The 27679-nt window shown below is 41.9% G+C and overlaps 1 protein-coding gene across 4 annotated transcripts; it reads right to left on the bottom strand.

Annotated features, from left to right (window-relative positions):
* Nucleotides 1–227: 227 nt before the first annotated feature.
* Nucleotides 228–26905, bottom strand: SOCS6 (suppressor of cytokine signaling 6). Of its 4 annotated transcripts, none has more exons than XM_070420452.1 (3): nucleotides 26843–26905; nucleotides 21267–21457; nucleotides 228–2685 (listed from the first exon to the last, which is right to left on the bottom strand). In XM_070420452.1, exon 3 carries the CDS (start codon nucleotides 2554–2556, stop codon nucleotides 949–951), a length of 1608 nt encoding a protein of 535 aa, XP_070276553.1. In that variant the 5' UTR covers nucleotides 2557–2685; nucleotides 21267–21457; nucleotides 26843–26905; the 3' UTR covers nucleotides 228–948. The 4 variants fall into 4 exon arrangements, with proteins under 4 accessions (XP_070276553.1, XP_070276550.1, XP_070276552.1 ...); XM_070420449.1 differs by lacking the exon at nucleotides 26843–26905 and adding an exon at nucleotides 26354–26427; XM_070420451.1 differs by lacking the exon at nucleotides 26843–26905 and adding an exon at nucleotides 25228–25261.
* Nucleotides 26906–27679: the final 774 nt, after the last annotated feature.

The following is a 27679-nucleotide window of genomic DNA, read 5'->3' as shown; positions in this document are numbered from 1 at the left end:
ATTCTATATCAAGCTCACCCAAGAAAATGTTGACTAAGCGAGAGAAATCACAAAAAAACATTTTAGCAAAGGAAAATAAAGATAACACACAAAAAAACTGCTATCACAGAAAACTATGACCATCTAGTACTTCTTTAATATCTCTAGTTCCATAGATCTTTATACGTTATGCCAATTTGTATCAGAGCTTAAGGACAGAAAAGGCAACAATTTCTAAACTGGTGATATGCATTTCTTTATGATTTTTTAATGTAAGGCCATTTATTAAAATAGACAAATCACAAGATGAAAATGAAGGCAACAGAAAAATTCAAATTTTCACAATACAAAACAAAAAAACAGCACAGCCTTTAAAATAATTTAGAAATGAGTGTTATAAAAGATACGTTGCAGGTCCACATTCCAGTACCCAAGATTACATCAATTCATAATTCTAAATAAATCTTTCTCAAGTATGAGATTAAAAAATCATCTTCAGTGTACGTGTTAATTCTGTGTTCTATCACAAGGGTATGATTACTCAACACTATCTTTGAAAATGGGCCATTTAAAGAGACATGACAATTTTCATTCTGTAGGTTTCATTCAACTTTACTTAGGGTTGAATACACATGAAATGTGCTTTTAATGCATAAAAATCACAGTGGCTAGCAGCAAAGGACGGGGGGTGGGGGAAGGGAGAATCTGATCATTCACATTGTGATTATTCTGCACATTGATGAAAGAGAACTCACACTTGTTAAGCCTCAAGATTCCCTTTTTAAAGAACCAAAATAAAACCAAGACACCTTGCCCACACTTCCCACCTGAAAACCAACTGATTACTCTTTTACATGTAAAACTGAAATAGTATGGCAGCAAAGATTCTGATAGCAATGAACATCTGTAAACTGTATTTCAATCTCTTATCCTTCCTCCCAAAGTGCAGGACGCGGGGCTCCCCTAATTTCAGTAGTGCTTCTCCTGTAAATAGTCCTTCATTTTGTTAGGCAAAGGCAGTTTCTGAATTAGGTCTATCCTGGTATACTGACGTATGACAAAGCGGCACAGGTATTGCAAAGAGCGAACCTGCATGAACCGGGACACTGGATTGGTCAGTCTGACGGGGTAAGTTGCAGACCCAGGTAACCGAGACCTGGAATAGCAGAAAGCTCCATTTTCAGAGTCCCTGATTGAATGCTCGATTAGATCAACTATAGACGTATGTCCTTCCACATCTGGCTGCTCATAAAAACTAAACCTACCATTTGAGTGTTCGATTCTAGTGTGAAGTGTTTTGCCATGGGAGCGGAAGCTCAAGCTTAAAAGGTAACGGTCATCAGAACTATCCCGAACAAGGAAAGAGCCATCGGGCACATTGGCTAGCTTCCCTTCTGCCTCCCAGCGTGTGATCGGTCCCCAGTACCATCCTTGTTTTGCAAGTTTTTTCAGCTCCTCCGTAAGGCTTGTCACAACCATGGGCCCACTACTCTGCACTGAGTCGTAAACTCTGGCAACCCCAGGGGCAGAGTTAGGATCGAAGTTCAAATGACAGCGCATACTCTCCGCCACGTGGGCATCTGTGCCGGTGATCCCGCTGAAGTTCCTTTGGATCGGATTCGTCTGCATTGGAGGTAGCAACGGTGAGAGTGGGGGGGCATCGTCGTGACTTGCTCTGGGGCTCTGCAGCATGACCCCCGTGGTGCCGATCAACAGGCCGTTCACCGACTGATCCACAAAGATCTCTGGGGCCACCACGAGCTCCTGGTCAACCTGATTCTCGTCTTCGGGGAAGGAGCTCCCGCCCCCGGGAGGAGGGACCGCAGAGACTTCCATGGGAGAAGAACCGTCCAGACAATAGCTGCGGGGTCCTTCCAGAGGGTACATCCCCTCCTCTAAAGGCACAGTATACTGAATGTAGTCCTGAGGCATAAGTCCGATAACGACAGGCACATGCTCATCAAGGTGAAGGTGCAGGTCTCCGTTCTGAGACTCTGAGCTCTTCAGGGAACTATTCTGTTCCTGGCACACTGAGTCCGACTGAAGGTCATGAAAGTCCTTGCGAACCCCGTTCAGGGCTGGGCTCGGACTGGAAGAGTGGACCAAGGCCTTGACTCTCACCTCCATCTTGATACATGTCTCCTCGGAGTTTGTGGGTCGCAGAGGCCATGGTGTAGGGCTGTAGTGATGGTTGCGGAGGGACGTGGACCGGATGGGCCTTTGAGCTCTCACATCTTTAAAGACTAGGGGTGCTGAGGAGGAGGAGAAGGTGTCCTCGTCAGCAGAGCTCCCGGAGGGGCCGCTGCCCTTGCCCTTCTGCTTCTGCTTGGCAGAAAGCCGTCTTTTTAACGTACCCATGAGGCTCTCGCTTTTGGATCTGTTTTTGGCCCCTTTGTCATCTTCACCGTTGATGTCGCAGCTGGCCATGTCCTTCCCATAACAGCTACCGAACAAGGAATCTTCTTTTCCAAAATCACTGGCTAGTGAGGGCTGTTGCACTACCATGAAATCCGCTTCTTCTTTACTTTTAGTCAAGTTGAAAGATTTCCGGAAGGTTTTAAGACTGATTTTCTTCATTATGACTGATGACCAAATCCAAGGGAATCAATTTCTCTCTGGAATACTGTCCTTGAACACCAGGACAAGCCATATGCAATGCTGCATCTGCATATTTCTCCAGCTTCATTTACTCTTTGGAGCCATTTTCTAAAATAAAAAAAAATAAACAAACATTATTAAAAGGTCACATTAAAAAATTTTCCACAAAACTTTTATCTTACTCAGTTTCAATCCTTCAGCTTTTGAACAAAGACACCCAGGTATGTTCATAAGAAGGTCAGGTCCATTAGAACAGGGTCCCCCCCACCACCAATTCCACCCAGCGAAATAGATCAGTGCCTCCTATGTAATCAGCATTTGATGAATAATGCTTAAAGAACAAACACTAATCTACCTGCTTCTTTTTAGACCTTGCTTTTTGTTGTCTCCTGAATTATGGGTCAGAGTTTTGGTCTTCCCTAATGCTCACCTTCAGCACTAATTCACACAGGGCCCAGCCACCAGTGTGTGTCCCACAAACAGCAAACACTTAGAGGAGGAGGAGGAACTATGAAAACTTAGAGAATATCAAGCCTAGTGGATTCCTCAACAACTTATACATCTTTTTAAAAATATAAACATCTGTAAAAATGAAAAGATAAAAGCATCCCACAATCTGTGATACGCTCTCTAGGAAAGCTCAACAATGCTGCTCTCTCCCTTCCAGGCCCACTCACCTTCTTCCCCCCACCCCCCTACCCCCGGCCCAGTGCCCCACCTTTGGCACTCCCGTACAATTGGGTATGGTCAGTGGAGATCTACTAGGAAGAAGATCACAAAGCATAGTTCCAGAATTATCATGTCTTCCTCTTCTTTTTGTTGCAATGTCCAATGGCAAATTTTTACTTCTGTATCCAGAAACATAATTTTTAAACTTTTTTTGTACACTGTTCCATCATTGAAATGACAGGATTTCAATTCTGTAGAGACTTTCTGAAAGTCATTTTGGAGGGAAAAAATGTGGCTTCCTAACTCATATTAACTAATCACAGAAATCATTCTGTTTACTTCGCATGGTTTATTTCCTCTGTGGCCATGTCCTGCTGTTTGTGCAATCATGAAAGTATAATGTAACAAGTTTGAACTTGAGCAAAATGCTAAAAAAAATTAAGATTCTGACCTCCCCTAACCTTGATGGCATTCGTTAATTCATTGTGCATTTACAAAGCCCTACTATATACCCAGCACTGTGTGTTAAAATGCAGATTAATAAAGGGTTTATGGCCTCATAATCCAGTAGGAGACTGATCAATGGATAAATTATAATACAAATCCATTAGTGATATAGTGATGATAACACAGTAGGAGTTGAAAGGACATGTCTTACAAATGTTTAGTTATAGATGGAACTTGCTTACTGTGTAGACAGAATCTACGTGAAATCATTTATAGTAAAAACAATCAGATCAGACAACTTATTGGGGGGATCAGCAACATTATCTCTATAAAGAAGCAATTTTAAAAAGTCTTATTGTCATGTCCTATGTTTTTGAGCAGGTTGCAAAAAACAAAATACATATAAATATTTGGAACACCAGTTACTTTTTAACATTATTGTATATCAGATGAACTCAGTATCCAAGTACCACTACCTTCTATCAAAGCATAAACATGTAACATTTATTAACATATATTATTTGACAAAAATACGGACATTCATAAAAATTAGATAATATAATGACAATGTACTTTAGCTGGCAAGTCACTCCTTTTACGTAGACAGTATAGGTTTTGTACTCAAAGTAAGACATATCACAATACCTAATCTCTTTTGACAAGAATAAGAAGCCTATTAGAGGGAACAGAATTTAGATATTTTGTTGATATATAATTAAGATGAATTCCTATCTGCCATTAGAAAGTAGCTTATGTGCCCTGGATGGTTTGGCTCAGTGTACAGAGCACCGGCCTGCAGTCAAGGGCACATGCCTGGGTTGTGGGCTCGATCCCCAGTAGGGGGCGTGCAGGAGGCAGCTGATCAATGATTCTCTCTCATCATTGATGTTTCTATCTCTCCCTTCCTCTCTGAAATCAATAAAAAAAAATTTTTTTTAATAAAATAAAAAAGAAAGTAGCTTATATAAAATATAAGTAAAATAAAAGAATCAGTTCACTTGGGAATAACATATATACACACACACATATAGTCATGTTAAATTGTAAAAATAAAAAATAAAAACAAGAAAAAATCAACAGAAATAGTAAGAGACAAGGAAATAAACAAATTGGCTTTCTGGTAAAAAGATGTATAATGTGTTTGCATCACATTAGTCAGATTTATTATGTCCTTTGTCTTTCTCCACCTCTTTATATTAAAGAATGTAAGCTTTACAAAAGCAGGGATTTTAACCCTATTTTATCCACTGATGTCTTCCAAGAGTCCAGGATCAGACCAAGGGTGTAGGAGATGCTCAGTAATTATGAGTAAATGAATTTGAGACATGCAATTCTAATCAGGTATGTTAATGAGATACCCTGACCACCTTCACTCTCGTTCCTCACGTGAAAGGACAATTTATCATTATTTAGAATTAAGTAATAAACCTCCGTAATGTGGCCCATAAGGTCCTACATGGTATGACCATTCTTGACTTGATTTCTGCTCCACTCACACTGAAAGCATCCATATTCATCACAGTCTAAGTATAGAACTTCTAAGCTACTGGCCCTTTGATTTGAAATGTGTTGTGTGTGTTTTTTTCACTCTCCTCTTATTAATTTGTTCACACTTCAGCTCATCTCTCAATTCCTAAAGAACCACATCTTTCTCTTCCTTTGTGAAATCCCCCAATCCCAGGCTCTCAGAAGGCTGTATCTCTTTCCTGCCTAGAATTCCCATCTAGTATGTATGCTTAAACCTGTTTGTATAATTATCTGACTAATGTCTATCATCCTAACAGAGAGTGTGTCAATCTTTTTCTCAACATTTTATCCCTAGCACCTAGCTTACACCTGGCCCAAAGAAAGTACTCAATAAGTATGTGTTGAATGAACAGTGGAGTGAACTAAGAACACTGCTCTACAATGATAGGCACCTTGAGGCTCATGTGTTACATAACTGCTCCCATGTGACAAGTATTCACATGTAAATTAACCCCACTAAATTTGGGGTCACATGGTTCTGTTTCCCACTATTGCATCCATTTCATAGAAAGTAAGAGACTTATCACCACAGTAAAAGGACTTGGCAATTATCTACTTGATCGATTATTTCTATTTCAACTACTAATCCATATACAACTCAATACTAACACTAAATAAGTAAGATTCAATTTTAGACATGAGAAACTATAAAAAGTTCTATTAGGCTATCTGGTCTTTTATCACATCCCATTTTCTAGGCAAAGATTACTCTGGAATTTTTAAGAATATCTGTTTTTCTGTTTGCACTTCTAAAAATATAGGCCATCTCTTTATGGGATTACCATCTGTCTCATGATGCCGAAGTATATGTTCTGAATTAGTTTTACTGCTTTCCTAATTGTAAAAACTTAAGTTTACATGCATACTTGAAAATGTGTATGAAGTCACAAGTGAAAAGATTTTAGACATGAATATTTTATACATGTGGGCAGAACATCTTTAAGTAATTTCACAATCTCTTTTTAAAAAATGATTGGACATAGTCATCCCTGTCATTGTAACACCTAATAAATTAAAAGACAGCATCAAACTACTTAACCTTTAACAACTAAAACAGCTTTTTCATTGCCATTTTTACAAGTGAGGAAACCGGGTCTCAAGAAGAAAAATTTACCCAATGGAGTTAAAAATAATTTGTCCCTAGGAAATCGCATATCTGGAATTTGAACCTGGCTGCTGACGCCAAAGCTCACCACTTCCCCTACAACAAACTGCCCTGCTGGTCGGTAGCTCAACTTAGTGGTTCCCAAATTTTCTGGACTCAGCACCCCTTTATCTTCTTAAAATTGAATGTGAACCACAAGAAGCTTTGTCTATGTGGGTCATGCTACTGAAATTTACTCTTAGAAATTAAAACTGAGAAGATTTAAAAACATTTAATTATTCATTCATTTTTAAATGACAATATATGCATTAATATTAACATAAGTAATATTTTCATGAAAAATAAATACAATTTCCAAACAATAAAAACTTAATGAGAGAAGTGGCACTGCTTTAGATTACTGGCTGACTTAAGACAGTGGACTCTCACGTCTGCGTCTGTATCTGGTCTGCTACAGTATGTTGTTTTAGTTCAAGTGTAAGAAGAAAATCCAGCCTCCTACAGACACTGGAAGAGGGGGGAGCGCTTCATACAATAACCTTTCCATATAACTGTGGATGTTCTGTGATACTACACCAAAAATCAACAAGTGATAGTTTCTTAAGTTAGTTGCACTGCGAAATCTGAAACCACATCAACAATTTTTTTTTAATATATTTTATTGAATTTTTACAGAGAGGAAGGGAGAGAGATAGAGAGTCAGAAACATCGATGAGAGAGAAACATCGATCAGCTGCCTCCTACACACTCCCCACTGGGGATGTGCCCGCACCCAAGGTACATGCCCTTGACCGGAATCGAACCTGGGACCTTTCAGTCCACAGGCCGACGCTCTATCCACTGAGCCAAACCGGTTTCGGCCACATCAACAATTTTACTCAGAGGATCATCCTTGTTCTACAGATATACAGAAAGACGCACCTTACGCTTACCTGAGGATATTTTTCCATTGATTTTTAGAGAGTGGGAGGGGAGAAAAGAGAGAAAGAGAGAGAAAAAAAAACACATTGATGTGATGAGAGACACATTGATTGATTGCCTCCCACATGGACCTCGACAGGAGATGGGGAACGAGTCTGCAACCCAGGTATGTGCCCTTGACCAGAATCAAACCCGAGACCCTACTGTCCATGGGTCAACTCTCTACCACTGAGTCACACCAGCCAGGGCAGACAGACCTTGCTCTTAAATAAAACAATTCACTCCTGTCAAAATATTAACTCAAGATCCAAGAAATCATCAACAATGAATTTGTAAGAAACCTGACAAAATTATAATGAAGCTAACTTTGGCTTATAAACAATGAAACAAGTAAAAAACTCAAAGGAAAAATGAGGGAGAATGAGATGCACAAGATATTAAAACACACTGCAACGGCTTATAATTAAAGGGGAAACAAAGACTACAAAGTCAAGAAATAGACCAAGAGCATGTGACTAAAAGGACATGCTAAATGACTAGAGGGGGAAAATATTACAACAAAAACTTTGCACTGCAAGGAAGCCCTTCTATGCATTACACAAAACCTTAAATCCATAAAAGAGAAGATCGACAAATCTAGTAAAGCATAATTTATAAATTTTTAGATTGCCAAAAAATGGCAGAAAACGAAAATAAACTGGAGAAAAACTGCAAACACATATGACAAAAGATAAACTTCTGTAATACAGACTGTGCTCTCAGTAACCAGTAAGAGAAAAACACGCAATTCTGTCAGCAAATGGGCAAAATGTCCAAATGAACAGTTCACACAAAAAGAATGATAGAAGGAAAGGAAGGAAGACAGGCAAGAAAGCAAACAAAACTAAAGCAAGCAAGAGACAGGTAAACTAATTTAAGTGACCGATCAACACCCTAGAACAGTGGTCAGCAAACTGCGGCTCGCGAGCCACATGCGGCTCTTTGGCCCCTTGAGTATGGCTCTTCCTAAGCCTTAGGAGTACCCTAATTAAGTTAATAACAATGTAGCTACCTATATAGTTTAAGTTTAAAAAATTTGGCTCTCAAAAGAAATTTCAATTGTTGTACTGTTGATATTTGGCTCTGTTGACTAATGAGTTTGCTGACCACTGTTTAGAAGATTCTCAGTTTATTAATCAAAAAGAAGCCAAAGAAATTTGGGGTGATGGAACTGTCCTAAATCTTGGGTGTGGTGGTGGTGACATGACTGAATGCACTTGTATAAACAGCAGACAGTACATTACAGAGTGAGTCTCACTGTATGCAAACTGTATCTCAACTCTAAAAATTCACTGAAAAGGAAATTCAAAACAAAACAAGATAATATCTTTCACCTATGATTCTGAAAAGTTCAATCACTAACAATGTTGGCAAGGGTACGGGAAACTGGGCACTCATAACTTACTGTTGAAGTGTAAATGGTGCAATCTGTGGAGGATTATTTGAAATACTTATCAAAATTTTAAATTCACATGTGCTTTAACCAAGTGATTATGTTATTAGGAATTTGTCTTTTTGATATAGTATACTCATACCAAAACAAGGACATATGGAAAACAATGTTCTAGAGAATTGATTTTTTTTCCAAACGCTAATACTACTTGATCATGTACCTAGCACTGGCCTATTGTTGGTAAAAATAGGCCACATATTGGCCTATTAGATGTTAGGCCTTAGTTTAAGCCATCAGAATATGTTGTGTCCCATTTAATTCTTATAACCCTGTAAATTCGGTATTATGCACGCAGAAGTATAACACAGTAGGAGTGCTTGTCTGGAATCAGAATGCATAAATTCACATATACATTGGCTCCACCATTTAACAGCTGTGTGATCTTAGAAATAACAGTATTGATCACTCGAGTTAGTTATGCGGTTTAAATACATTCAGATATGTGATGCCCTTTAAAAAGTATCTAGCACATATGAGGCTATGTGGGTGCTTGCAGCTTGTAGCAATAACAATAGTAATGTTCCCAATGTTCCCATTGCATAGATGGGGAAACTGAGGCAGAGATTAAGGCTCTTGCCTAAAATCACACAACTGATTCTATAGAATGAGCCCACTTAACCACTACACAGACTTCTGCCTAATTCACTTTGGTAAAAATGCAGACTTAAATAACTTTCAAGAAACAACAATAATAATACACATCAAAAACCAGTGGATTAGTATAATAAATTATAATCCATCAATACAATAAAGAAAGAGGTCCAAGACACATGGTTGGAAAAAGGCAAGCTACAAAACAAAATGCAAGTATGACCTCATTTGTGTATATATCTAGATGCCTAAATATGTAGAGTAAATGTCTAAAAGGTGATTATCTCTAGGAACAGGAAAAGGGATCCGGAGACCCCCGGTAGTCCATATTTTCTACATTAGATCTTTCTGTAACCATTGGACAGGTTTTATTTTACTATAGAAAAACCACCCTATCCATACTTACAAAAGAAAAGAGGCAGTGCATGTAGAATGTGTGTCTGTTTCAGCCACCTGGAATCATGAGAAGCAGGTCTCTGATGCCCTTGAGGTCAAAGGTCTCAACAGCTTTCTTTAATCCTTACTGCTAAAAGTTCCCAACTGTACCTGGTTCTTCCTACCTTCTAACCTGTGACACAGTCTTCCCCTCCACACCTGCTTCCGTCCACGGACCTCACACTCACATTTCAGTCTTCGTCTTCCCTCTTCACAACTTGGATAGACTCTTCGGGTAGCTCTGCACCTATGGACACCAGGAATGAAGACCTCACCCAGCCCAACACACATCTAACAACCCTGGCACCTGAGTTCACCCCATACAGCAAGCAGTTCTCATCAGCCACTACAATTCTGTAACTTTCCAAAACAAAAACCGACCTCTTTGCCTCCCTTGCCTGACTTATTTCATCACTCCAGGTCACATCCTGGTCCTAATAAAACGCCACACTCTCTTGAAAGGTATTAAGGAGAAAGCTGCAAACCACAGGATGAAAAAGCAAGCTCTATACCAGTGATGGCGAACCTTTTGAGCTCGGCGGGTCAGCATTTTGAAAAACCCTAACTTAACTCTGGTGCCGGGTCACATATAGAAATTTTTTGATATCTGCAACCATAGTAAAACAAAGACTTATATTTTTGATATTTATTTTATATATTTAAATGCCATTTAACAAAGAAAAATCAACCAAAAAAATGAGTTTGCGTGTCACCTCTGACATGCGTGTCATAGGTTCGCCATCACTGCTCTATACCCTCAAGATCCTTAGGTGCCAGTTCTCACTATACGCAAACATTGGCAGAGGACTTTGAGAAGGGCTGTAAAATAAATATCTAGGATGCTACCATCATTGAGAGAGATGCCCAACTCACACCAGAAAGAGGGGAGGTTCCTGTCACCCTGCTACTACTTCTGTTACTAACAACACTGCCGCCGCCACCCAAAGGTTACTATGTGCATACTAAGAAACATACATGAATCTTCTGGAATCCTCCCAAGAACTCTATTTGGAACATACTATCTTTTATCTCCATTTTAGAGAAGAGCAAACGAAACCTTAAGGAGGTTCATAGACATAGTGCTGACCTCTCAGAACATGATCAGTAACCACCACTTTAACTGAGTGTGTGAACATGGCATGGGGCACAGGGACAAAGTCCAGTGATCCTGAGCACAGTTCTGCAGCCACATGGCCTGAGCTCAGACCACAGCCACCAATGCCTAAGGACCTGGGGCATCCATGCCTCAGTTTCCTCATCTGAAATGGGCATAAGAAAAGTACACACCCAGGGGATCCATGTCTGGCATGATGGAAGAGGCTCATACATCCTCTCTGCAAAACGCAGCTCTGAAGCGGGGACACCTGTCCAAAGTAACCACTTCAGTACTTTGGAGACAAACAGCACCAACTGAGAAGCTTACTCCCAAAAACCACTCAACTTTGGACTTCATTAAAATTCCAAACTCTTGTGCTCCAAAACTCATTGTTGAGAGAAAGACCAGCCTCAGAACGGGAGGAAATATTTGATTATCACATATCTGATAAAAAATTTGTATCCAGAATATATATATTAGAAGCCTGGTGCATGAATTTGTGCACCAGTGGGATCCCTTGGCCTGGCCTGCAAGATTGGGCCAAAACGGGCTCTCCAACATCCCAAGGGGTCCTGGATTTCGAGAGGGCACAGGCCTGGCCGAGGGACCCCACCGGTGTACTATCGTGGCTGTGGAGAGACGTGGGAGGTTGGCCAGCTGGGGAGGGACTATGGGAGGGGTCTAGGGCGTGTCCGTCCCATCTCATTTAGCCCCAATTGGCCGGACCCCAGCAGCAAGCTAACCTACCTACCCATCGGAGTGTCTGCCCCCTGGTGGTTAGTGCACGTTATAGCGACTGGTCGACTGTCTGCCTCCTGGTGGTCAGTGCACGTCATAGCGGTTGAGTGGTCTTAGCATATCATTAGCATATTACGCTTTGATTGGTTGAATGGCCCACCAGTCGACTATACACTTGGGCTTTTATTATACAGGAAATATATAATTACATATATTTATAAGCAAGACAAATAACACGATTTTTAAAATCGGCAAATGACTGGAATAGACCTTTTACCAAAGAAGACATGCAAATGATTAATAACCACAGGAAAAGGAGCTTACAGTGCTGGTCACTGAGAAACTGTAACTGAAATCCACAATGCGATACAACTACACACCCACTAGAATGCTGAGCTCTAGTGTTCGCATGAATGTAGAAAAACTGGAACCCCAGTACACTGCTGGTGGGAATGTAAAATGGGTTGGCTTTTAAACATTTTTCTTTCTTTTTTTTTTTATTACTGTGGGAAAAATAATTCAAATGCATGGCTAAATATATAGAACAAAAAGATTTATGACATGGCAGGTATATTCCAGGCCCCCAGAAATCACTCCACATCAGTTCCACAGATCATCTTTCTTTTCTCTGCAGCTGTATAGTGTGTACGACTTGTATCCTAACTTTTTTTTTTTTGTGGTACCTTGAACAGAAATTTATCATCTTACTTTAGTCAAGTTTGTCAGTCTTCTTTTATTGTTTGCCCTCCTATTATCTTAAGAAATCCTGACGCCTGACAGCTTTAAATTCTCTTGTATTTCCTATAAAAGTACCGAAGTGGTACTTTTCAAATGTAAGTCCTTGATTAATCTAGTATTGATATGTGTGAGGCAGGGAATAATGTGCATTTTTCCACAAAAGTAACCAACTGGCTCAACACATTCCCAGAAAAATACCAACCCTCATGAGAATCAAATTAAAATAGTAATGATTTTACACAAATCAAATCAACAAAGATTTATCTAAATAATGATATGCTTTACATGAAAATGTCTTAGTATAGTTGTGAAAATATAACTTGGATATATGCAAATCTTAAAAATATTCATACTCTGTGACCCAAGAATGCTATTTTTATAAATCTTAAAGAAATAATATAAAACCAAAGCATAATGTCACCTGCATTAGTATATATAATAAAGAAATAAATTTAAGTCTTAAATATCAGAAGCATTCTAAGTTCCAATAGTATGAGAACTGTAAATAAAATCTGCACATCTACACAATGGGATTTGAGGGAACCATTAAAATTGATATTTATACAGAGTTATAAATAACGTGGGGAAAAGTTCATATTATTGTTCATTTGTTACGTCCAAAAACACAGGAAACAAAATCGTATGTAAAGTGTGGTCTCGATTATGTAGAAAGAATAGGGAGGAAAACCAGGCCAGTAAGAAATACAGCAGAACCGTCAACTGGACTGCAGAAAACTTTGTAAATATTATTTCCAGTACTTTATTTTCAAAATGTTCTCTAATAAATATGGGGCGCTTTTATAAAAATAAAGTATGTGAACTTGTTTGTTCCTTTTTTAAAGGGAATGGCTGAACAAATCCATCAGGTTAAATCAAAATGCAAGGCCTTTTCTTGGCTTCCAGTTACACTGTGACTGGAAACCAAACAAGAATATAAATCAGTAGATAAGAATAGTGTATTATCTTTGTTTTATTAGAACCTAGGCAGCCTCCTCCTTCTCCTCACCCCATCCAAAATAATGTTTTGCAAATCTAACATTTTGTTTGGTGTATATACACTGAGTGGCCAGATTATTATGACCGCCCAGATTATTATGACCACCCCATCAGTATTTCATTGGGCCACCTTTTGCCTCCAATACTGCGGCAATTCTTCTTGGCATTGACTCCACGAGATGTTGAAAGGTGATGCAAGGAATCTGACACCATGCCTGGTGAATAGCACTGTCCAGTTCTGTGAGATTTGATGGTTGTGGAACCAGCTGCCTGATGGCTCTTTTAACTTCATCCCACAAATGCTCAATTGGATTGAGACCTGGTGATTGTGGGGGCCACCTAAGCAAGGTAAAGTTTCCCTCATGTTCTTGAAACCACTCCTGCACAATACGAGCACCGTGGCATGGCGCACTGTCTTGTTGGAAGAAGCCATCTCCATTGTGATACGCCATCAACATGATAGGATGAACTTGATCAGCAACAATACTTAGGTATGTTGTGCTATTCAGACGTTTATAATGGTCTGGCCCTCTAGCAACTTCAGCGCGAAATTATAGCTAATTTGCCTACAAACGTCAGGTGGTCATAATAATCTGGCCACTCAGTATATATTCAGGGAATGTCCTGAAATACTCTAAGTCTAAAAGACAAGAGTATTGAAACAACATGGAGGGACCTGGAGAGTATTATGCCAACAAAATAAGCCAGTCAGAGAAAGACACATAGTACACGATCTTACTTTTATGTGGAATCTAATGAACAAAAGAAACTGACAAACAAAATAAATCCAGAGACATGGAAGCATGCAACAGACTGATGATTTTCAGAGAGAAGGGCTGGGGGTTGGGGGTGGAGGGAGAAGAGATTAACCAAAGAACTTATATGCATACTAGAGACCTGGTGCACAAATTCATGCATAGGTGGGGTCCGGCTGGCCCGCCCCGATCGGGGGGTGATTGGGGCGGGTTTGTAGGCAGTTGGCCAGCTGGCCCCACCCCCTGGTTGAACTCCCAGTGGAGGGGACAATTTACATATTAGCCTTTTATTATATAGCATATGCATAACCCATGGACACAGACAATAGTGCAATGAAGGCCTGGGGAAAGGGTGGAAGTGGGGAGGAGGGGGTCAACAATAAAGATAAATTTAAAAAAATAAGAAACATAAAAAATAAATGAAGACAAGAGTCATAGGCCCAACTTTTCAGTGTCCCTTTCCCCTCCTTATTCCACTATTTCCATGATTACTCCTAGTCATTCCCCAGCACAGACCTAACCCTAATCCTCCCCCATTCTCACTCTGAAAGACACTCTTGGCAAAACCACAACATCGGTTAAATCCAACCCCACCTGGGCCACACCTGTGCCCTTGCAGAGGCATGTGGACACACAAACCCATAAGCATTGACTGACCTCACTTTATGGTCATGACCTGAACTTCAGATGGAGCCTCCATGTGCCTGGAAATCAAACTACATTCCATTCACTCCGCACTTGTGGGCATTTCACAGCTTTCCTCACTCCTATAATACTTACTCCCCCCACCTCAATCCCAGCTGATGGGCCAGCTTCCTGTTTCACTGAGAAAATTAAAAACATCACAACCAAATTTCAAACTCCAACACTTCAATTCACGTCTACCGACCTGGTGACACAGGTTTGAACATCTATCCTGTCACTGTGCAGGTGCACACATCTTTCTAAAGGCACCCTCCACTTGGCACACGAGATCTCCTTCATTACCCAACAATTTCCCCATTCTACAGGATCACTCCTAAAAATGTCATTTCTCACATGTATAAACAAACTTGTCTTGGCCCCACTTTCCCCACCAGCTATGGGTGGAGAAAGAGGGTTCAATTTCTTAATCTCCTCTGCAACAGAGCACCTTGGGAAAATCATGCATACCTGAGGCCTACCATTCCCTGTCTCCCAATTTTCTCTTAAACCATACCAGACACCTACTCTACCACTACACAGAAGTTGCTCTTGTCAAAGTCACTAATGATGTCCACACCGCAAATCCAGTATCAATTCTCAGTCCTTATCTTAGGTGCTCTCTCAGCAGCATTTGATACAGCTGATCATGCCTCAGACTGCCTCCAATCTCTTAATTTTGGAGCTCCCCAGCACTCAACTTTGGTCATTTCTTCTTCATTTACACTCATGTCTTTAGTGACTTCACTCATTCTCATGTTCTAAATAATATTGATGTGTCATCTACTCTCGAATTTCCTTTTATTTAAACATGTTTTTTATTAATTTTTAGAGAGCAAGGAAGGGATAGGGAAAGACAGAAACATCGATGAGGGAGAAACCTCAACATCTATCGGCTGCCTTCTGCACACCCCCTGCTGAGGATCAAACCTGCTACCTGGGCATGTGCCCTGACCAGGAATTGAACCAGTGACCTCTAGGTGCACAGGTCGAAGCTCAACCACTGAGCCACGCCAGCCGGGCCTGAATTTCTATCTCTTTAGCCAGTAATCAATCAACTCCCTTCTTCTTTTTTTAAAAAAAATATATTTTTATTGATTTCAGAGAGGAAGGGAGACGAAGAGATAGAAACATCAATGATGAGAATCATTGATTGGCTGCCTCCTGCACGCCCCCTACTGAAGATCAAGCCCACACTCCAGGCATGTGCCCTTCACTGGAATTGAATCCAGAACTTTCAGTCCACAGGCCAACACTCTATCCACTGAGCCAAATCAGCTAGGGCTCAACTCCCTTCTTGGCGTGGCCACTCTGCTATCTTAGAGATACCTGAGACTTAACGAGTTCATAATGAAGCTCTGGATCTTTCCCATCCCACCTCCACCCTGCTCTCCCTGCAGCCTTTTCCACTTTCACTTGTGGTTACTCCATTCTCCCAACAGCTCAGAACAAAGGGTTTGGATCATCCATGGCTCCTCTCTTTCTCACACCCCACTCCCAATCTCAGCTATCTTCAAAATACATGCAGAATCCAATCACTTTCCACCATCTTGTTGGTCCAAGCTACTGTCCTATCTTACGGGCATTATTGCAGAGTGGCATTTTAGGTATTTTTCTTGCTTTCTCCTTTGGTCCCCTACATTCTTTTCTCAACAAGGTACTGGTGCTCAGGGAGGTGGCACAAAGGCTGATACCCTGGCTAAGGATGGTATCCTGAAGGAAGTCCTTTATCTCGGGCTCAGGTATCTCATGTCTCTTGGCAGCAATCATGTAACCGTGTCAAGCTATCTTGTTAATTTGCACATAGTGTTAAAATCTCTGGCTCTTCACATTCTTGAGAACTACATGCAAATAAAAGTAAGTGAAACAGAGTAAATGTAATATAATTGCTTTGCCTTCTTTTAGGGCCTCTAGACCTTACCACAATAAGCTTAGTTTTAAAAAGCAACAGGAATACTTGTATGGCTATAAAGGTGGATAAAGAAATTTAAAGATAACCCAATTAAGAAAAGTAGACTTGTCCTGGTGTGGCTCAGCTGGTTGGAGCATTGTCCCATACACCAAAAGGTCGCAGGTTCACTTCCTGGTCGGGGCACATACCCAGGTTTCGGGCTCAATCCCCAGTTGGGGTGCATACGAGAGGAAACCAATGTTTCCCTCTCACATCGATGTTTCTCTCTTTCTCCCTCTCTCTATTATCAATAAAAACATATCCTCTGATGAGGATTAAAAAAAAAAAAAGTGGACTTAAAGTTGTCCACTTTTAATTTAAAATTTAATAAATTAAGAATGAATTTATAATTACAGCAAAAGCTCTAATGAATGTTCAAGTGATTCACTCCCACTTTGTAGACCACTTACATAAAAACATAAAGTAGCACCAAGTTCCTGTGACACTGGGTGAATCTTCCGAGTCTCGTTTCCCATATAACACATTGATCTCTAAAACCTACCCAGCTCCAAGAGTATCTGATTGAATGAAAATAAAAATATGCAGATACTCAGACATTAAACCTGCAGAGAACTTTTACGTGATCATTTCTAAGCATTTTTTCCTGTAACTGTGTTCAATGCATTGCTAGTCAACTAAATATGAAACAATAGTTCATAGATTCAATAATTTAAAATATTAATGGAGCTGGCTTATAAGAATTAGTTAATGAAATAAACTCATTCCTTAATTTTCTAATTCAGATTTAAACATGTTGGATTTAAAAAGTAGTATACTTAGGTAACAAATCCTCAGTCTTTATATATGTGCATATTAAATTTTAATGTACATATTTTTATACCTTTCTAGGCACTCACCAATGTTTTAGCTAAAAACATAGCAAATACCCTAAGCAATCTCAGCATGTTGACTGCCTGTGAGAAAGAATGGCTTCACTGTTTAAACTACTGAGCAGGTAACACACTTTCAGAATTTATGACAAATAGTTATAATTAGGTAGGGCCCAAAGATCTGTCTGCTGTTTTTGTTTTCATTCTGTGGCAGAGGTACTATACCAAACAGTGCAATAATTAAGTTCTTTCAATACTTTTCATTCTTCAAAATTTAAAGTTATAATCATTTACACACAAAATCTTTTAAATATACTGAACTACTAAAGCAAAAACTTTTAACTCCTAAAGGCAATGTGCACATAAAAATAACTGTAACGTGCCTTGGCCAGTGTGGCTCAGTTGGCTGAGCATCATCCCATGCACCCAAAGGTTGCTGGTTCAATTCCCAGTCAGGTGACATGCCCTGGTCGTGGGCTTGATTCCCAATAGAGGGCATGCAGGAGGCAGTTTATCAGTGTTTCACTCTCACATCGATGTTACCCTCTCTCCCTCCCTCACTAAAAAAAAAAAAAAAAGAAAAAAAAATCAATTAAAAATCTTTTTTAAAGTATTTAAAAATATAAGTAACTGAAAAGTGACACAACTGTTTTGAATGCTCTCAGACTTTAGATCTCAACACAAAGTCTCCAATTTAAAAAAACAATTTATCAACTACTCAAATGCTTTTGCATAGAATATATGAGTTTTTCATTCAGCGTGCTTTAGAGAATATGAACTTTCAGTTAATATCATCTTTCCTCATTTTCTATAAGTACAATGAAAATGAGAATAGCAGATTTGGGATACAAAAAGTAATCCACATAAGATTTACTAAATATATATTAAGAGCATACATAAACCTCACTTCTGACTTTTAGAGATAAAGGGGATCCTGGGGAGCAATAATTATTCAAATTAATAATATAGCCCTATTAAGCAAATAATCTTACAAAATGGAAAACATTGTGTGCATTGTAAGCTGATAATTATCTAATATAACCATTTATTGTAGGATGCCACACATGTGACCTCTTGATATTAAAATGATCCAACTTAAGCCTAGCCGGTGTGGTTCAATGGTTGAGTGTCAACCCATAAACCAGGAGTTCATGGTTCGATTCCCTGTCAGGGCACATGGACGAGCTTGATCCCCAGTAGGAGGCATGCTGGAGGCACCCAATCGATGATATTTCTCTCTCATTGATGTTTCTATCTCTCCCTCTCCTTTCCTCTCTCTGAAATCAATAAAAACATATTTTTAAAAAAGATCCAACTTAAAATAATTTGCATTGCCCACTGTAGGAGAGCAGGCATTTCGTATTTAAGTTACATGGAGCTCAGTGACAGAGATGTGCCTTCATGATGACACTAGCTGAACACACAGTGAAAATCTATTTAAAGAGAAATTAGATGTGAGTTCCCCACAAGGTAAAAGGCTTTAATATTCATTGATGCTAGAAAAACAAACACAAACTTTTAAAAAGAACAAAAAAACTTTGCATGAGCTTATGAAACATAAACGTCTTTATCTTTATTATCCCTCTTCCTCACCCCCTAAAAACACAAGGTCAGTGAGGAATGGAAAGCAGACAACAACAGTGTTAACTGGCTTAGAGAAACTGGAGAAAGCTGAAATTGAAGTCTACTGGAAGGGAAGGCAACAAAAAACACATCTAAGAAAAGTTATCGCAAATCTGAAACAAGAATCATATACTATTTATTTTCAAAAGTGGGGAAGAGAACAGTTAAAAAACAAGAATTCCTGAAGCCAAAATTATAATTCAAAAGGAGAAAATGGAGAATATTCACACCCTAAAAAAGAACCAAAAAAAAAAAAAAAAAGCTGATTCTTAAAAATTAACACATCAATTCAAGAGGCCCAACATCCAACAAAGAGCTTCAGTCAGGCGGGGAAAAAATTCAAGGGGAAGAAGTTATAAAAGAAATTTTAAACATTTTGCCAGAATCCAAGTGTAGAGTCTAAGGATCCATGGACTGCTCAGTCTATCCAAAAAGAAAAAATAACAATCAGGCACATTACAGCAACATTTTAGAGTTTAGGAGATAATACAAAGGTACTATAAAGCATCCAGAAAGAGAAAAAAATTACATACAAATGATTGGGATGTGTAATGCTGCTGACTAAGAGATAGCACTGGAAGCTGGCAGAGCAATGCCTTAAAAATTCCCAGAGAAACTGACTTTCAACATGGCATACAATCGATCAATCACTTCAGTGTGCTTCCACATCTCTCAGCATTCCAGCAAGGACATGGCTGGCTCTGGACAATGGACTGTGGAGCAAATATGACATGTGTCACTTCTGCTCCAAGTATTTCAGTGCCAGCCTGTGGCCTGTCTGCTCTCCCTGTCTCTGCTGTGGTAGCCCGAGCCATGGGTGATGGGAGGGGAACACAGGTGACAGTAGGCTGGATCTCAAGGAAGATGTTAGAGGAATCCCAGGCCCACAGCAGATGTGGTGAAAGTGAGAAACACACCTTTATTTGTTGCTGAAATTTCAGAGTTAGGCTGCCACTGACTCAAACAGTAACCTAGAAATCTATACCCAGCTGGACTATACATCAAATATTTAGAACACAGACATTTTCTGACATGCCAGGTGTCAAACACACACACATGACCCCATGCCCCATCACCTGTCTAGGAAGTCACTAGGAGGATGAGCTCCATCAAATCAGGGAAGTAAACATACAGCTCCGGTTAGATTCAGCCTGTTTGAGATAATGTCCCTGTCGTCTATAGCTCTTCCCAATCAAACGCAGGTCACCCTCCAAGGGCCAGCTCAACTGTGACACATCCTCCATGAAGGGTTTCCTCCACAAACCCAAATTCCCTTGCTCCCAGGAGAAAATAAAACATCTTACATCAATGGCAAGAAGAGGTTTCTACACCAGATTCCAATATGAAATCTGTAATGTGGTATGTGACTTTGGGAAGACTATGTAATCACTTTTAGTCTCAATTTCCTCATCATCTAGGTAAGAAAGAAGCTGGTTAATGATCAGGAGGTTCATTCTATTTCTACAATGAAATAATTTTGCAAATGTGCCAAACTACTAAAATCCTAATGCAATTCTATTTTGATACATGCTTACATAATCTGAGTCTGTTATAACTGGTAGTACTGTTATTCAGTGTGTGTGTTGTACATGTGTTCACTTTAAAAGCAATGTCAAAAGACAAAAATAGCTATTGCCAAAAAATATTTACTTTAAAGCGGAAATTAAGCTTGAATAGCAAATACCTTCATTATTATAAACATCAAACCAAAATTTATAAAAGGAAAATCATACAAAGTAACAAGCCTACCAGTAAGACTTCCTACTTTAAAAGTGTGTTACTGTACTGCTGCTTCAACCATCCAGCATGTTTCTGGTGTGGCCAGAACAACAGCTACCACTACAAGTTCAATCATAAGCAGCAACCTAAGAGGCTATCTAGAGCACTTGGTGAACACCTTGTCTACACAGTTCTAAAGAATAACATTAAACTCCTATTATCATTTTTGGTGAAAATTTTATCCAATATGAACCATATATTCCTCTGTCTTCAGAATAAAAGCTTTAAACACAAATGTATACATTGAATATACAGTAATCTCAGACTGCCATCAAACTGCTGTAGATGGATGCCTCTTCAGATAACCAAATTTACCTGTTGGCAAATTTCAGGATGGCACAGTGACACCTTCAGGGCTCAGTGTTCAGATAACTGCTTGTCATCTAGGTCTTCAAAGACCAGATCTTGTCTTCTTTCTTCTCCTCTTTCTTTCTTTATTCAATGGTCTGCTCCCAGGGACAAGGGGATAGCCACTGCTCCCCGAACATAGTCTCCGAGTGGATGCCCTTTCAATAATTTCAAGAAACAAGTTTAGTATGATAGCTGCTAAGAGTGATAAAGCAATATTAAAACAGCATGAATCGAGCACAGGGCCTTGCAGAGGGCCATGTATTGTACCTTTTTTGTTCTCGATCCTCCACCACTGACCGCCATGACCCAGGGCCAAGGAACCCAATGGTGGCTGACACTGTAAGCATTTGCCACCCTCACTCTTCTAGTAGCTGGCACCATTAGTACTTACGTGGACTCCCACTCTCTCCTCTCTTATTGACATTTTTCTTGTCCCTGTGGACCCTCACCCTTTCCCACACAGGGCTTCCTTAACAAGAAAAACCAAGTCTTACATAGACATTGCTGATAAACCAGAATACTCCTTTTAACCGATCACAGTGTAATCTAATTATTACTATTAGTACTTGTTATAGGCCAGGCACTGAACTCACACATCTACATGCATTGTCTCTTCAATGTTCACACCAATGCTGAGAAAGGCAGCTGTACAGATAAAGCAAATAAGATTTCCTGTTTATTTTTAAAAACCTACCCTTATAAAGAACTTATAAAACACCAAAAAAACAAACAATCCAATTTAAAAAATGGGCAAAGAACCTCAATAGACACTTCTCCAAAGAGGACAGATGACCAACAGACATATTAAAAGAGGCTCAAAGTCACTAATCATCACAGCAATGCAAATTAAAACTACAATGAGGTATCACCTCACACCTGCCAGAATGTCTGCCATCAGTAAAGCAACAAACAGTGTTGGCGAGGATGTGGAGAAAAGGGAACCCTTGTCCTCTGTTGGTAGTAATGCAGATTGGTGCAGCCACTATGGAAAACAGCATGGAGATACCTCAAAAAAATTAAAAATGGAACTATCTTATGATCCAGTGGTTCTACTTCTGGGAATATAACCAAAGAAGCCCAAAACACTGATTCAAAAAAATATACACACCCCTATGTCCATTGCAGCGTTATTTACTAGTACAATAGCTAAGATCTGGAAACACCCCAGGGTCCACCAGTAGATAAGTGGATAAAAAAGCTGTGGTACATTTACACAATGAAATAGTACCAAGGCGTAAACAAAGAAGGAAATTTTACCCTTTGACAACATGGATGGACCTGGAAAGCATTTTGCTAAGTGAAATAACCAGTCAGAGAAAGACAAGTATCATATGATTTCACTTATATGTGGAAACTAATGAAAAAAATAAACTAACAAACAAAATAGAAACAGACTTTAGAAAACAAACCTATAGCTGTCAGAGGGAACTGGGGTTGTGGAGCTGAGTGAAAAGGTGAAGGGATTAAGCAAAAAAAACCCTCATAGACACAAATAGTATGGTGATTATCAGAGGGAAGTGGGGGGAGGGATGTAGGAAAGGATAAAGGAGATAAATGGTGATAGAAGGAGCCTTGATTTGGGTGGTTAACACATAATACAATATACAGATAATTTAGTATAGAATTGTACACCCAAAACCTATATAATTTTATTAACCAATGTCACCCCAATAAAATCAATTCAAAGTACCTTCCCTGTGAATTCTGCAGAACCAGACAGAAATATTGTAACCCATGACAGTGCTTGGATTTTACTTTAAACAAATAATGCTCATAATAACTGTCAAATGGATGACTATCCCCAGGTTAGTCCCATATGAGGAATAGACTGGGAGGGAACCTAAGATGTGTTCAAGGTCACAAAGCTAGTAAGGTATACTCTTTCCTGAAGATCTAACACCTCCAAAATGTCCTTTAGGTGCAATTTGAGAACTGAAATCTTCAATGACCTTACCTAGTATGTCTATTCTTGAAAGCATCAAGAAGACCAACAGCCCCCTAAAAACAACTGTTTCAACTAAGTAAAATTTGATGTTTGTGTGAATCATCAAAGAAGACCCAAGTTTAAAGTAAAATGTACACTCAGTCCTAAAGCTTTCACTACTTATAAGTATAATAAAATAATCATAAAATATTAATGCCAATTTCACTAATGGTCCAACATAAGTCATGTCCCACTACTATTCCCAGTTTACTACCTGGACAACTCTTTTGGTCAATCTTGTCACACAAAAAAGTTTGCTCTTTCTGTGACATACATTAGTATTATGAATTCCTTCCTTGTAAAGGGAATAATTTTACAAAAGTACACAGGGACTGCAAATACACCCTTGCCAAAACTGGAGGTGAGGGATGAGGTCAGAGGACTGAAACAGGCAACCTTCACTTCCCATAACAGGCGCAACAAACAGAAAACAGCAAAAAGTGATCCTAGTTCTGGGTCATTTACCGGTCTACCCTTCTGAAATATTAAAATGGATGTATATATACCCACTAGTTATACTGGATTATAAATAAAGATCATAATTCAACATAGTTGTGTACCAACCCATTTCATATGGCTGTGTATTTCTGAGAGAAAACAGTAACTATCACAAACTCAGAAATGGACATAACATTTCCTTTTTTTCAGAGTATAGTAAGACTTTTCAATAAGATCGCACAATGACTTCCATGAGCAAAATAAAAGACACATACTATTAGTAACACGAAAGTTTCCTGACAACTGACCACAATGGAGAAAACTACCAGTTATCTGTGAGGAGTGAAGTTACATAACAAGACAGTCTTAAGATACTTGCTTCTGTTCCCTAAAAAGAGGGCCACTGAAAGGAACGAGTAGGAATCCAGTCCCTACAGCCAGCTTTTCCTCCCAGGTCATAGCACAGCCCAGGTGGGCTGCAGCCCAGGTCAATGGTGCCCAAACCCCTGTCACTCCCTGCAAGGTGCTGCCTTGGGAGGGTGCCAGGTGACACCCAGGGGTGTGTCCCTGGAGCCAGTGGCAGTCATGTGTAAGGCTTTCCCATTAAAAGATGGGGAAGTTGCCCTGACAGGTTTGGCTCAGTGGATAGAGTGTCGGCCTGCGGACTGAAGGGTCCCAGGTTCGATTCTGGTCAAGGGCAAGTACCTTGGTTGCGGGCACATCCCCAGTAGAGGGTATGCAGGAGGCAGCTGATCAATGTTTCTCTCATCGATGTTTCTAACTCTCTATCCCTCTCCCTTCTTCTCTGTAAAAGATCAATGAAATATATTAAAAAAAAAAAAAAAAAAAGATGGGGAAAGGACCCAGCCAGTGTGGCTCAGATGGTTGAGCATCAATCAACCCATGCACCAGAAGGTCACTGGTTCAATTCCAGATCAGGACACAAGCTTGGCTGCAGCTCCATCCCCGGTGGGGGCTGTTGCAGAAGGCAGCCAATTGATGTTGAAGTTTCTCTCTCATCAATGTTTCTATCTCTCTCCCCCTCTCCCTCCCTCCATCTCTAAAAAAAAAAAAAAATCAAAAAAAAAAAAAAAAGAAGGGGAAAGGGACAGTATACTTCCCACCAACTCAGACGATGTTTAAGGACCATAATAAAGAGGGGAAAATGTTTCAAAGAGATGCTGAAGGGAGTCCTAAAAAGGACAATAAAGTTCGGGTGAATAACATGGTGGATCCTCAACCAGACCAAACAGTAGCAAGCACTGACCAAACCCCAGAGTCACTTCTTCCAAGAATTCTTATCACGTCCCCCATCAGAGAGCAGCTTCCCCAAGGGCAATGAGAGAACACCAGGGACTGTGCTGGAACCTACGTGCTGCGGCCACACATTCCATCAGCGCCGGTGACATTCTGAACCTCATCACCTGCGCGCCAGGTGAGCCACCGAGGAGAAATCGGGAGCCTGGGGAAAGCTGTATCAGGGGCTACGTTTTGGGGTTTTACCTGTGAAACTTGGTCAACCGTGCCATTCATGCTTTCAAATAACGCTTGACTCTCTCTAGCACTAAATAAGCCACTTAACATTCATTCATTCAAGTAAGCGAAGCGAGTTTCATGTGGTGGTATCTGCTGGGTTAAGAAAAAAACGTCGAGAAACGCACGCCTCCTGTGGGTGAGAACACCCCAGTGATTTCATCTAAAAGGAGAAAACAGTTTACTTTTGATGACAAATACGTCTTTATTCAGGGCACACGGCCCATTAGAAACGTGTTTTGGAGCCCTTCTGCCTCATTCACATGACTGCTGGGATGCGCGCTGCCTGGTCCAGGAACATCGGTGGCTCTCAATTCAAAGGTATGGACTTCCTTCCCGGAAGCCCGAGTTCTGCCGCGTGTTCCCACCTGGCCCCAAGTTCCAGAGCGGGACGGAACCCCGAATTCCACAGGCCGACTGCGCGCGACGCTGGCACCCAGGGACCCGCACACATTCCAAGTTCTGTGCCAGGACGCACACTGAGAGATGTCAACAGTCCTGCTCCACACGGAGCCACCAGCGTCCCTGAAGTTGCCAACTCCCGAAGCAAACGAGATCGCGGCCTGCCCCGCGTCCCGGGGAGCTGCTGGAACCCCACCATCCGCACAGCCCGGGGGGTGAATTCACCCAGCAGCACCCCCGCGGGGGGCAGCCCGGGTCCCGGCTGCCCCACCCCCGCCGGGGCCCCGCCGCCCCCGGCCCCGAGCCGAGGGGTCCAGCGGGCCGAGCGGGTGTGGAGCGCGCTAGGGAGCGCGCAGGCCCGCGCCGCCCAGGCCTCGCCGAGCCCGGCCTCCCGGCGGCTGCGGGCCACAAAGGCGGCGGCCGGCCCGGCGCGCGGCGGCCCGGGAGGCCGAGGGTCGGGCGGCGGCGGCGGAAGCAGGCCTCGGCCCTCCCGCCGGCTCCTGGACGCGGCTCCCCGCCCGCCGGCCCGCCGAGGAGGCGCAGGGCCTCGTGCCGCCGGGACCCCGGCCCCGGCCGCCTCCCCGGCTCCGGCCCCGGCCCCGCCGCCCCAGGAAGCAGCGCCCCGCGGCCGGCGGCCGGGTCACCGAGGAGGCAGCAGACGCACCGCCGGCCGCGACCCCCCGCAGACGCTCACCCGGAGGCGGCCGCTCCGCTTCCTCGCCCAGCGCCGGCGCGACTGCCCCGCGGCCCTCCTCCCCGCGGCTCCTCCTCCCGCCGCCTTCCTCCTCCTCTTCCTCCGCCCCCTCCTCCTCCTCCCGGCGGCCGCCCGCGCCCACTCCTCGGCCCGGGGCGCTGGCGGGCGTCCGGCGCGGGGGGCAGGGGGGCGGGGGCGCGCGGGGCGGGGACGCGGGGGCGCGCGGGGCGGGGCGAGCCAGGGCGGGGGGAGCGCGGGGCGGGGACGCGTGGGGACCGGGACCCGGGGACGAGGACGCGCGGGGGCCGGGGAGGCCGGGGGCCGTCCCGCGCTTCAGTGGGGTCCGAGCCGCGGCTGCCCCGCGCCCCCCCTGGAGGCAGTTCCTGCGGTCGCCGTCCTCCCGGTCTGCTCCCCGCCGGGGGGCCCGGGCCCAGGAGGGCCGGACAGCCCTCTCCGCCCTCCAGCGCCTGCCCCGCGAGGTTGGCTCACCTGGCGCGGGGACCCCAGCCTGTCCCCGCGGGGAGGGAGAGGCCGGGACTGGAGGGCCGCGGTGGGGAAGCCCTTGCCACACCTCCGCTGCCTTAATCGGAAATGTGCTTGCTCAGAGAGAACTTAGTCCTTGGTTCCAGCCAGCGGCGTTTCCATTTAGTCCTTTTCAGTGGGGTTTTCTACAAGGAAGAGTTCTGGTTTGTGCCGCTGAACTCAAAGGTACTGTGGAGCCGGTAACTTGACTCATTTCTTTGGAAATTGGCTGAATGTACTACTAGGTAATGTATATTTTGTGGGCCAGGCTTTGCATTAAGCTCTTTTGTATATATCATCTCCTTTAATTTGGACAATAATCTATAAGGTCAGCCTGATCATCCCTACATGACTGATGAGGAAGCAGGCTCCTGGTATGTAAGTATAAGCAATAAATAACTTCCCCAAAGTCACCACTACCCTGGGGCAGAGCTGGAATTCAGACTTAGGTCTCTCTGACTCCAGAATATGAGCTCTTAACCACTAACTTAAAGTAAGAGTGATAACAGTCTAATAATACAACGTTAGAGATACTAGTGGCTAAATATACTATTAAAATCTTCATCCTTGGCTGAATTCCAAATACTGTACTTACTGGCTATAGACATGTTCTCTTGGCTGTCCACCATCCAACCCTTTTATCAGCAACTCAATCTCCCTTTGGGGAAATCTTATCTTTTCTCTGCCCAAACACAACACAGGGGATACTCTCACCCAGGGAGCTGACCCTTGAGTAAGAGATCACAAACTTGGAGAGTTCATGGGAGATGAGGGGGACCAGGTTGTTCTTGGTGCCAGCCCCCA

The sequence above is a fragment of the Myotis yumanensis genome, unplaced genomic scaffold (assembly GCF_028538775.1).
Source record: "Myotis yumanensis isolate MYYU_CA2020_CCGP unplaced genomic scaffold, mMyoYum1.0.hap1 SCAF_7, whole genome shotgun sequence".
In the NCBI taxonomy this organism is placed as follows: Eukaryota; Metazoa; Chordata; class Mammalia; order Chiroptera; family Vespertilionidae; genus Myotis; species Myotis yumanensis.
Note: the sequence above shows the minus strand (reverse complement) of the source record. Positions and strands in the feature narration are given on the sequence as shown.